This window comes from Rosa rugosa, chromosome 1 (genome assembly GCF_958449725.1).
Source record: "Rosa rugosa chromosome 1, drRosRugo1.1, whole genome shotgun sequence".
Lineage (NCBI taxonomy): Eukaryota > Viridiplantae > Streptophyta > Magnoliopsida > Rosales > Rosaceae > Rosa > Rosa rugosa.
The window spans coordinates 27,508,255-27,520,832 of NC_084820.1; the positions used below are offsets into that span (position 1 = coordinate 27,508,255).

Consider the following 12,578-nt stretch of genomic DNA (forward strand, 5'->3'; position numbering starts at 1 on the left):
TTGCAGCAGAGTCCATTACCATCTTCTTATTTTCAGGACCAAGCACAAATGGAATTTGTTAACATTATTTCAAGGCTAAGCATCAGTAATAAACTTCATTTACTAACAAAATTGAATAGTTATATAAACTCATCGGTTTTGTACCTGAACACGTGACCAGATCTTGCCCTTCTTATCGGTTGTTGCTTGTTTCCATGTTTCTCTTATTATTGGCACCTTCCTTCGTGCCAATACGCCTATATAGGACTGCAACTCCTTAGCCACCTTCCCACAAGGTGTACCTTTTCTGTTAAACAGAACCATCTTCTTTTGTCTACGACTCTTGCGGCTTGTAATGCGTGACATAGTAACCGCATGCCGTTTCAGCAGCTTGAGACCTCCGGTTGATTCAATTTCTGCATTTTTAGAACTCCCCTTCTTCTTCATATGAGATGCATCAGAAAATGTTGTTGATGTGGAAGTCTTGGAAGACTTTGTCTTCTTATGCTTGTGTCGCTTTTCCTTGGACTTTGACTTCTTCGCTACACTTGCAGATTTTGATGAGGCCATTATCTACACACACACAAGGCACATTAGACTTCAATACTTTCAGAAGTAGTATATCGAAACAAATAATAAAACTATGGAATTGCAGGACAAATAAGTAGCACAAGCCATAAATAAACAGTAGGATAAATACGAATTTAGTTTGCTTGAATATGTTAAAAGGACACAATAACTCAGAATTCCAAAGTACCATCACCAAGAAAAAAAAAATTAAACAAAAACCAAAGCAAATACAGATAAATGAAACTGTTCTATTCTCCATCAACTAATATATCCTCGTCTCCTACACGCATGTAACCCACTGGCTCCTCATCGATCAAGTCATCCAGTGAATGGATAGATGGCATTGTACTTGCGATTGGAGGGTGGGAAATAACGGTCTCCCCAAGCTGATCATCAACCTGAACAGAATCGATGTAATCTTTCTTTGGGGGACTTAATACGACTGACCACCTATGATCTATAGGGTCTTGAACATAAAAGACCTGCTCCACACATTTTCCCAAGACAAAAGTGTCTTTTACATGACCTTTCCTATTTAAATTCACCAAAGTGAACCCAAGATCATCTACTCGAACACCCTTCTCATTCTCTACCCAATCACACTTAAAGATCGGAACCCTAAAATGATCATAGTCAAGCTCCCATATTTCAGCAATAACCCCATAGAAGCTCATGTCTTCAATAACCACATTTTTATCCTTAGCACTAGCTACTTGAGGTGTCTTAGCAACCAAGTAAACCCCACTACTTTGTGTAGTACGAAGATCATCGCGCATCTTTGTGTTATATTGCACTCCCCCTATTCTATAACCGCTAAACTTTGGTACTTCATTCCCTGGTTTATCTGCTAGCCACCTCACAATCTCAGGGATATCAGCACCAGGTTCATTAAGTTGAAAAGCAACCTGCAAAATAAAGAAAATGTTTAAAACAAGCTATTCACAATCACTAAACACACAATTCTCTACTATGTAAACTTCAATTAAACTGAAACTACTTACCCTTTCCTTCGCCTAATCAGCAAAAGTCTGGTTTTGTTTATCGACCAGCCACTTTTCATTTTTTTTGTACTTTGGAAACTCCCTTTTCAAATACTCCTTGTGTTCCCTACACACAAAATCAGTGATTATTAATAGGAAAACCAATAGAAGCAGAAAATATGCAAAACTGTAAATAAAGGGGTAGTGACTTACACAAAATAGCTTCTGAATTCATCGGTATTTTGAAGCACACACAAATGAGCTTGGTCAAAATCCTTGCCGAAAACCGACATAACAGTAGCACCTGAGGTGGGTTTGTCATCTGTGATGGGGGCCTCTGGAATGCCAACAGTCTTGTCGTCGAAGAAAAGTTCAGCTAGAAACTCAACCGCTTCTTCAGCAATATAACATTCAGCAATGCACCCTTCCGGAAGACGTCTATTTCTCACGTATCCTTTGCACACCTTCATATATCTTTCGAAAGGAAACATCCACCGAAAACAAACCGGTCCACATAATTCAACTTCTCTAACCAAATGGACCGTTAAATGTATCATTATGTCAAAGAACGAAGGGGGAAAATACTTCTCAAGCTCACATAAAGTTTCTACCAGATCACTTTGGATTTTTGGCAGCCTTAAAGCATCTATGGTTTTACTATAGATTTCATTGAAAAACATGCAAAGCCGGATTACAGCAACTCTAACAGGTTTTTCCAGCACACCTCGGATTGCAACAGGGAGTAATTGTTGCATTAAGGCATGACAATCATGGGATTTAAGCCCGGTCAGCCTTAAATCCTCCATCGAAACAAGACTGGAAATGTTTGATGAATAATCTTCAGGAACCTTCATGCCATTAAAACAGCCACACATACATTTTTTCTCATCTACTGTTAGGTTCCAGCTTGCCAATGGCAACCGCTTCTTTTTCGGACCATCTAGATTAGGCTGCAATCCTAATCTTATACCCAATTCCAACAAATCTAACCGAGTCTTCAGTCCATCCTTTGTTTTTCCGGGAATGTTCAACAACGTCCCTATTAGACTATCACACACATTTTTTTCAATGTGCATGACATCAAGGCAATGCCTAACAGGGAGATATTTCCAATATTCAAGCTGAAAAAATATCGACTTCTTCTTCCAACAAGGCCTTGTTTGATCTTCAGCACCCTTGTAAGGAGGAGGAGGATATTTCTTCCCGTAATGCCATTGTGGAACTTCTTCTTCCAACCTTCTCAACAGTTCCTCTCCGGTCAATGGAACCGGAGCTGGTGAATGTTCTGGACGGTTATTGAAAGCAGCCCTTTGCTTTCTATAGGGATGGTGTCTCCCTAAAAACCGTCGATGAATGGTGTAGGCCATCTTTCCTCCGTGAACCAACCTTGTCGGTTCTGTTTTATCAAGACAAATAGGACATGCATTGTAGCCTTTAACTATACTCCCTGAAAGGTTACCATATGCTGGAAAGTCATTGATTGTCCAGAATAGTAAAGCCTTAACAGTAAAAGTTTCATTCCTAATAGCATCATAAACTCCACTCACTCCTTCCCGCAATAACTTCAAATCATCTATTAACGGTTCAAGGTAAACGTCAATATCATTTCCCGGTTGTTTAGGCCCTGATATCAATAAGGTAAGCATCATGTGTTTTCTTTTCATTACCAGCCATGGAGGCAGATTGTAGGTTACCAAAATTACGGGCCAACAACTGTACTTGCTGCTCAAAGAACTATGGGGATTGAATCCATCTGACGACAATGCAAGTCGTAGGTTTCGTGGTTCATTACCAAAGGCTGGCCATTTTTCATCTACTAACTTCCAAGAAGCTGAATCTGCAGGATGACGAATTAAGCCATCCTTGTTTCTCTCGGCAGCATGGCAAATTAAATTCTTTGATGTTTCAATTGATTGAAACATTCTTTTGAACCTGGGAATAGGAGGAAAGTACCACAACACTTTTGCAGGCACTCCCTCTTTTTCTTGACCGTTTTTGCAAACTTTCCACCTAGAAAGACCACATGTAGGACAGACAATGTCATCGGAAAACTGTTTTCTATAGAGAATACAGTCATTAGGGCAGGCATGTATTTTGGTGTAATCCATTCCTAATGCACTCAAAGTCTTCTTTGCTTCGTAAACAGAGGATGGTATATCATTTCCTACGGGAAGATATTCAGAAAAAGCAATCAGCCAGTCCGAGTAAGCCGCGTCACTCATACCATGCTTTGCTTTCAAGTTGTAGAGCCTCACAATCACATTCATCTTGGTGTGCCTAGTGCAACCAGGGAACAAGGGTTTGTTGGCATCATCAACAAACTTCCTGAACTCATTACACTCACTTGAAAGCTGCTCATCCTCATCACCTTCCAAGTCCACATCACTATCCAATTGTACTTCATAATCTGCCCCCATGTTGCCCTGAACAGTGTCAGACTCACTAGACTCTGTTTCATCAATGCTTTCACTATCCGTATCTGATCCTAACTCTACTACAACCTCCCCATGTTCTGTCCATTTCTCATATCCCGTGTCAATCCCATTTACAAACAAATGATCCCTTATCACTTTAGCAGAAAAATCTTTCACATTTCCACAGTTTGTGCAAGGACAACAAATACGATTAGAGTCTCTAGCATTTCTCAAAGCAAACTCACAAAACTCTGCCACCCCTAACTTATATTCATAAGACCTCCTATCAGCATGCATCCATGACCTATTCATCTACATTAAAATAAAAACACAAACCAAAACTAAGTCATCTATCAACAAAACCCCATTGACATATCCTACATGCATTCATTCAGTTCCATAATCCTAACAAAAACAGAAAAAGCTGCTCAATTTGAGAAACAGAAACCAATCAAAACATACTTTAATCAAAACCCCTTTTCAAAAAAAAAAAAAAAAAAAAATAGAAACCAACCAAAACATACTTTAATATGAGTCAAAGAGAAACACTTTATATCACAATCCTGTTCTCCTTAATTAATCAGTAATAGTATATCCCCACTCCCCCAACTGATCGATTATCCCATGCAAGCTTAATAGCTTATACAAACGCGTTCTTTGGAAAACACCATATTGAAAATCAAAGCAACTACTTGATGCATAAAACCATCACAACACAGAACATTAATGCATTCCAGCTTCAACAAATATAACTCATAATATCAGCAAATGCATTCCAGCTTCAACTAATGCATTCAACAAAACAAAGGCAAAGAATATCAGTCAAGCAACACTCACCAGTCAAGCTAGCTCCTTCCAACTCCAGCAATAGCAGCACAACCAGCAATAGTAGCACTCCAACAAGAAAACTCTATCTAACGTATTACGGCGCCCCCCGCAGCTCCCTATTTAAAAAAATCATTCTAAAAAGGTATAAGTTTCAACCTCTTTCTGAAACACTCCCATAAACAACAACATGAGTGGGAATTAGTTACAAGTTACAAACATTCCAGAAAACATACAGATTTTCCTCTTCTTAATATTGATGTAATAAATTGCTCAAGAGTGAAAATTCTAGGCTGCATGCAAATGATGATACTAAGAAAACAATCGATTTTCTTTTCATTGATATAAAATATTTCTAGCAATATTATAAAATATGAGAAATATTTTCAAACATGAAAGAAGAATATTATCAAGAAAGGCAAGCAAGTTCAGAAAAAGAAGCAAAGGTGTATATATGCTTTTTGTTTTCTTTCTCTATGACATTATCCAACTTCATGGAATCAACCTCACATGCATTGCTGTGCAAACAATTTCAACTATTATTACAAAATCTACATATAACAGAAGCACATGCCTTTTTCTTCTCAGAGACCCATTTTGTAGAAGTTCAGCCCCAGTTCTTCTTCTAAAAGATGCGGCTCCAGTTCTTCTTCTCACCTTCTGAACAACTGATGAAATCTATTCTCAAACAAAATATTCAATAACTCAGAGAAATCCCAATATATAAACTACAAATAACCTTAACTGAAGAAGCCGAAAACAAACATACTAAACAAAGACAAAGAATAGATGAGAAAGTTTAACTCACCAAATCGATTACTACGAGAAAGCCCTAAATCGAGTTGCCCAGAAATCCCCAAAATGAAGAACCCTAATCGAAACCCCCTTTTCCTCCACCTTCTTCCCAATACGAATTGAGTCGAACTCTAATCAAACTGAGAAGAATCAAACCCAAATCGAACCCCAATCCATGATGTAGAATCAGACCGTCCAAAATCGAACTGAGGAGAGGCTGCGGGCTGCTGATGATGGTGTTTTGATCAGAGAATACAGTGGTGAATTGAAAATGGTGAGAGATACGGTGGTGGTTCGGGGCTGGTGAGAGGTTGTGTGTTTTGAGTTTTTGGTTTTTGGTAGAAGTTATTTTGTCTAAGTGTGAGAAAACGGCCGGTGGTGTTGGTGTGTTATTAATTTGTTGAAGTCAAACCCTAGTCAATTTGTCACTCCAACACTCTTTTTATTTTTTTATTAATGCATCAGACAACAAACACATCCCCTTCTTTTGTCTGATTGTGTACAACTTAAATTTCAGCTTAGGCTCCAAGGAGGGAAAGTTCCCGCGCTATGTGCAATAGTATTGGGGCTAGGTTAAACATGTTTCATTCAGACAACACAAATAAAGTTTTTATGTTGTAGGATTCTCAAATCATGACATATATGTTTTCCAAAATTGTAAGTTCTGAGGGAGAATGAGTAGCATTTGGAGGCACATCCCAAATTGCCAATAATATCTAATTTAATCATACAACAGAAAGTCAAAAGCTGTTGTATGATAATTTGCAAGCTACTATCACACAACAGGTATAACTATGATGTTGTACAATGTAGTAGATATTTGGACCCAAATTTGTGTTAGGCTAGGAGGGAAATCTGCCACTCTTTTTTTTATCATTCACACAACAAAATATTCTTATCAGTGTTGTGCAATCACCTTCTCCATAAAAACACCAAAAATTTTATGGCCTTTTACAACGTATGGTTCTTAATCATGTTGTGTGATTGACTTTCCATCATCACACAACATCTTTTTTTTTTTCGTTGTGTAAAAAGTGTTGTATATTGAGGTTATTGGCCTAGTGCCTTGTGCCTTTCCTCTATCATTTCCAACGTTCCCTTGCTTCTCATGTGCCTTTAAGCTCATTTCTTCTCCATTTGCTCCAAAGTACCTAGAAAATAGAAACTTTTATTAAAATTACTAAAAATAGAAACTTTCTAAAGATGGAAACTTTCCTAATCAAGAAGGATTTATTTAAGGAAAAAACTAAGTAAATATGAGGAAATAACATTTAAAATGTCGCATTAAAATGCTCCTATCACCCCACATAGAGAAAATGGAATCGGTCTCCATAGGCCCAAAGGTCACCGTCACCTCCGCTGCCACTAAGGGTGGCCGGCGTCCTCCCTCCATCCGTCAAAATGATGGTGATGTTTTGATGAGTTTTGCTGATGCAGGGTACCTCTCAAACCCTCACAAAGGTTGTTCCCAAACTGGTTATGTCTTTATCATAGGAAGCCCCGTGGTATTTTAGAGGTTTACGAAGCAGACGTTTGTCGCTACTTCTTCGAATCATGCAGAGATTTTTGCTCTTCATGAAGTAGTTGGTGAATGCATATTGTTAATGTCCATAGTTTCACATATTCGAAGAACTTGTGATTTGAAGTCTACTACAGATGAGCTTACATGCATTTATAAGGATAATGTAGTTTGCATTGAACAAATGAAGCAAAGTTTCATCAAGGGCGACAACACCAAGCATATATTGCCTAAGTTCTTTTATATCAGCAACAACAAACACTTCTAAAGATTGAAGTGAATCCAATCCATTCTTAAGATAATGTAGCGGACTTATTCACTAAGTCGTTACCTAAATCCACTTTCGAGAAACATGTGAAGATTATCAGAATGCATAAATTATCCGAACTCATATGATTGTAGCAATCAGGGGGAGATCTCGACATGAGGGGGAGACATGATGTCTACATGTTTGATCTCGAAGAATGAATGGCGTGTTGTACTCTTTTTCTCCTCCTCGAGGTTGTCTTTGTCCCAAGGGGTTTTTATTACTCGAACAAGATTTTTAACGAGACAACACTAGAAGCGGTAGGATGTCAAGGTGACATCATTTTTGGACAGCACAAGGGGGAGTGTTGAAGGATATTCAATTTATGTGTGCCTTACCAAACTAGGATTACTTTATATTTTAATAGGAAAAGTTTGTTCTTGTTTCCTAGTTCTAATTAGAATAGGATTCCTTGTACTCAAAGATTATGTACTTGTATCCTCTATATATAGAGGCTCCTATTATCAATGAAAGTTACGACAATTCTCTCTACAATCTCTTTGTTATCTATTTTCCTTAAACATTGTTAGATTTTTAGACACCATATTCAATTTCATAAACTTCTTTTTCACCCTCACACAACCATCAATTAATCATCACTTTGTCATTACTCTCGGTACAATTGGGTAAGAGCCACCCACTTATAAGTTATATGTTCTTTTATCACTTTTCTTATGTGAGATATTTCCTTTCCAATACGCCTCATCACGTGCAACGTAACTCTAGGTCTGCATGCGCAATCAATTAACAAGTCCAATTCCACATTAGAAATTGGGACACATGTCTCATCTCGGCAACTTGGTCAACATAACAATCCAAGGCCTACATCGGGTACTTGGTAACAATCCAATTGGAATTTTTCGATGGCCATATAAGGAACCCAAATTCAGGCCCATGACAATTGGAGACGCAATTGAGAGGGACCCGCTCTGACACCATGTTAAACAATAACAAGTGTGGCCCGTGGCTCACTATTATACCAATACTGTCCTAGTTTAACCACCCGATAGGTGTTGTGTTTTAATCACAAAAGGCCTCGGTATAATTGGGTAAGAGCCACCGACTTATAAGTTATATTTTCTTTTGTCACTGTTAATATGGGATCTTTCCTCTCCAACAAAAGCATTCTTGCTGTAGAACTCTTTTCAAAGGAATTGTGGTATGAACATGATCGAATGTACCCCACATTTGATAACTTTGTTCACAAATAATGTTGTAATCATCCATATCTGGATTTTAACTTCTCAATAAATAAGTTTCATTCGGTCTTTCGGTGGATCAAAATGATTGAGAGCATGGAGTTTATCTACACTGGCATGGTTATATGCAGAAGTCAAACTTGATTAGAAAGAACATATTGATACAGTTTTTTGTTTTAACTCTCACAAGTATTTGGAGAACTACTATTGTTACTCCTTCTATGAAACTTTTGTCCTTACCAGGCAGAGAAATATTGTTGTCCCTCATCAATTATCTTGGATTCTTGAGCTGTTATACTCTAGCTTATTTCTTTATTTGGTCATCATCAATTTGGTCCACAGTATGCACTAATTTACCTATTTAATTAAGGGTTTTTGTCCATTTACCCCATTTTTAGAGATTTTTTTCCCACCTACCCCATTAAGTTTTTTTAATTCCCCCTTACCCAAAACACTCTAAGGAGGTCTTCCCTAATACCCAATTAAGATTTTTTTTTTGTTTTTTAATTTTTTTAATACCATTTTGCCCTCACTCATTTGTTACTTAGAGAGAGAGAGAGAGAAAATGGAAGAGAGAAACCATGGGAGACTTCGCCGGATTCCGGTCACTGGCACCGTCCACCGGAATTTACTGAAAATCTCACCGGAAAGTTTTTTTGCCCCCAATAGATATCTATTACCCCCTAATAGAAGGGCAATAGAGGTCTATTGCCCCCCAATAGACGACTATCAGCCATGTATTGCCCCCCAATAGACGTCTATTGTCCCCCAATAGACGTCTATTGCCCCCCAATAGGACTTTCAGTTGCCAGAATGGGAACTTATCTCCCTAAATTTAGACAAATAAAACTTTGATTACAGAAAAAAAAAAACAAGAAGATTACATCAATTCAAAACGTCTATTGCCCCCAATAGCCGTTTATTGCCCTCCAATAGAGGGGTAATAGACGTCTATTAGGGGGCAATAGACATTCAAAACTTTTTTTTTCTATCCTTTTGTCCCGTTACTTGGGCACCCAATCACCAATCTCCTCCATAGCCTGGGTCGAGCACCAGCGGTGTCTAGGAAGCTATAGGCGACGCCAAGGAGACGGCGAGGCGTCCAGGAGGCCATCGAAGACGTCGTATGGTCGTCGTTGTCAGCGCCGGCCGAGCTTGGGCGTGCTGCAACAGAATCTGGGCAAACGTCTAATGGACGCTGGCAAAGACGATCTTGAGGGAGGAAGAGCAAGAGTCAATGTCGCGCTCATCCCCTACGTCGCCTTCCTCCTCGACCTCGGCGGAACTCCGATCGTCGCAATCCTAACCCACCTCTGCTGGTCTGAGAGTTGCCACTGTTTGTATGGCCGGCTGAGATCGGAGGATTGCGAAATCGGGATTTGATTTTGGAGAGAGAGAGAGAGAGAGAGAGAGGTGAGCGAAATCGCCTCCGGCGCGGCTCTGCCTCCGGCTCCGGCTTCTCATCCTTTGCAGAAACAGAGCACAGAGAGAGAGAGAGAGGGAAGAGAGAGATAGATAGGACAGAGAGAGATCGAATGAAAAAGGAGAGTGGCATAAAGTTGTTGTTTAATTAGGTGGAGGGCAGAATTGTCATTTTATTTTAAATTGGGTTAGTGAGAATAAAAATCTGTTAGTGGGGTAAGTAGGATAACTTTTGTTCATTTTGGTGCTTTGGGTCAAGGACCCTTTAATTAACCTTTGCAGCATATACCAAGTACCTTTATGAAAGATTACATCAAGAGAAAGAAAAGCACATCCAAGCTTCAAGTTTCAAAGAGGTTGTGGTCTGTGATGTGGATTAATGACTATCGCTTAACATGGTTCTCTCAAGGTTGGAATGAGTTTGTTAGGCAGATCGAATGATATGAAAGTACGTAGGAGATGTTTGTGATAATCAATCCATTAATGCACAGCAATGAATTGCATTTACCTCACCTTGATTGCCATCTTTATTTCTATGATTATCAATCATCGGTATCAATATTCCTTAGTTGTAAATTGCATAATCTTAAATCTTAATTGTATTGATTGTATTCATTATAATTGCGCATCTTTAGGATCTAGATTTATCAGTCATGTATATAAAGTGGAAACATATCAATGAGAATAAATGAAAAACATTTTCTCCCAAACTCCTTTATGGTATCAAGAGCCTCTATATATCTAAAGGACATCCTACATCCTTTTTTTTTTTTCCTTTTGTTTCCTCCCTCCAAATCCAATTGCCACTCCCAACACCAACACCGACACCAATAACACCACCACCACCACCACCACCGCACCTCCAATTTCCTCACCATTAAGCTTGATTGAACTAACTACGTACTCTCTGTGGTTAGCTCAAATAACACCCTTATTCAAGAGTCACAACCCCATGAGTTTCGTTAATGGCAAAAAACCTTGTCACGCGGCCTTTCTCATTAATAAAGCTGGTGAGTTAACTGAGACGGTCATCCCAGCATACAAAAAGTGGATGGCTACTAATCAAATGATCCTTAGATGGATCAATGACTCCCTCACACCTTCTGTTCTTGCCACCGTCTCATGCTCCATCGCCTCGCACACCATCTAGACATCATTAGCAAAGTGCTGTGCTTCTCAACATCACGATCGAATTTTCCAACTTCGCAGAAATCTGCTCCACACAACTCGAGGTGATTTGTCCATTTCTGATTATTTGGACAAAATTAATCAAATTGCTGATACTCTTGCCTTATCTGGCCATTATGTTGATGATTCTGATTTAATCTACATTATTATTAATAATGTTGGACCTCTATATGAGAATATTATAAGCTCTACTCAGGCCCGTGAAAAACCCATTACCTCTGATGCTCTTGAGGCATTGCTATTGAGAGCTGAAAGTTGCTTGAAGAATCATGCTCTTGTTGGCTTGGAATCCACCACCACTGCTCTCCTCACTCACAAACACCCTGTTGGCATGGTGGAACTCGGAGCCGTGGTTCATTCCCTGGACCTCAACTAGGCTCAAATCGCCCCAATAGCCACGGTACTTTCTCTAGCCCTTCTATCTATGGGCATGGTTCTAGCACGAATTGCATTTACGTCACCTTGATTGCCATCTTTATTTCTCTGATTATCAATCATCAGTATCAATATTCCTTAGTTGTAAATTGCTTAATCTTAGATCTTAATTGTATTGATTCTACTCATTGTAATTGCTCTAGGATCTAGATTTATCATCAGTCATGTATATAAGTGGAAACATATGAGAATAAATGAAAAACATTTTCTCCCAATCTCCTTTAGTTTGTGTCTTTGAGCTGGTTAAGCAGACAGATGATGCATGTTGTGATGAAGGTTTCTTTTTTCAGATGTTGTAGTTGAGAACTTTTTTTCCTTATAAATCAACATGAAGTGGGAGTTGACAAGTTTATACGTTTAGACATATATTAACTACCGAGTTCGTACCTCTGTGATGTTTTTGCACATTTTGTACATCTGAAATCTAGTCTTGTGCTAATCTATGTGTATAGTATGTTTACTGTTATTATCTCTTGGCTTAAACTTTTCTGCAAGATTTTTCTCCCAACTATAGGCTTCAGGATAATGGAGGCGCATGACTTGGTGGAAGTGAGGATGCTCCCCCTAGCTACTTTTCTTTCTGATTCCACAGAGTCCTCGATGGAAGGGTCACTACAAAAAATTTCCCCATTAGCACCCTTTTTTTAGCCACTAAAAAATCATCAGTGCCAAAATGAATAGTATTACACTGATATAAAAGATTGGTGAGTTTTTTTTCCCTCTCACTGATCATCAGTGTGTATAGTACACAGTAGATGCAAAGTATTAATTGTTTAATCCATATGACACTGTTAATGGGGTCAAAACTGTAAAATTATACTATATATGAAAGATGAGTTAACTGTTCACAACTATTCATGTAACAGTGGAGTGACGGTTATGCCCTTGATTTTCACCCACAAAATCTCAGACTGCCATAATCGTTGAGAAAAGTCCATTTTGCCC

At 38.7% G+C, this 12,578-nt stretch overlaps 1 protein-coding gene across 1 annotated transcript; it reads right to left on the reverse strand.

The window, feature by feature from the left end:
- Positions 1-797: 797 nt before the first annotated feature.
- On the reverse strand, positions 798-4,255 carry LOC133725417 (uncharacterized). The gene is made up of 3 exons (XM_062152678.1): positions 1,743-4,255; positions 1,596-1,656; positions 798-1,454 (listed from the first exon to the last, which is right to left on the reverse strand). The coding sequence occupies exons 1-3, from the start codon at positions 4,253-4,255 to the stop codon at positions 798-800; spliced, it is 3,231 nt and encodes a 1,076-aa protein (XP_062008662.1).
- Positions 4,256-12,578: the final 8,323 nt, after the last annotated feature.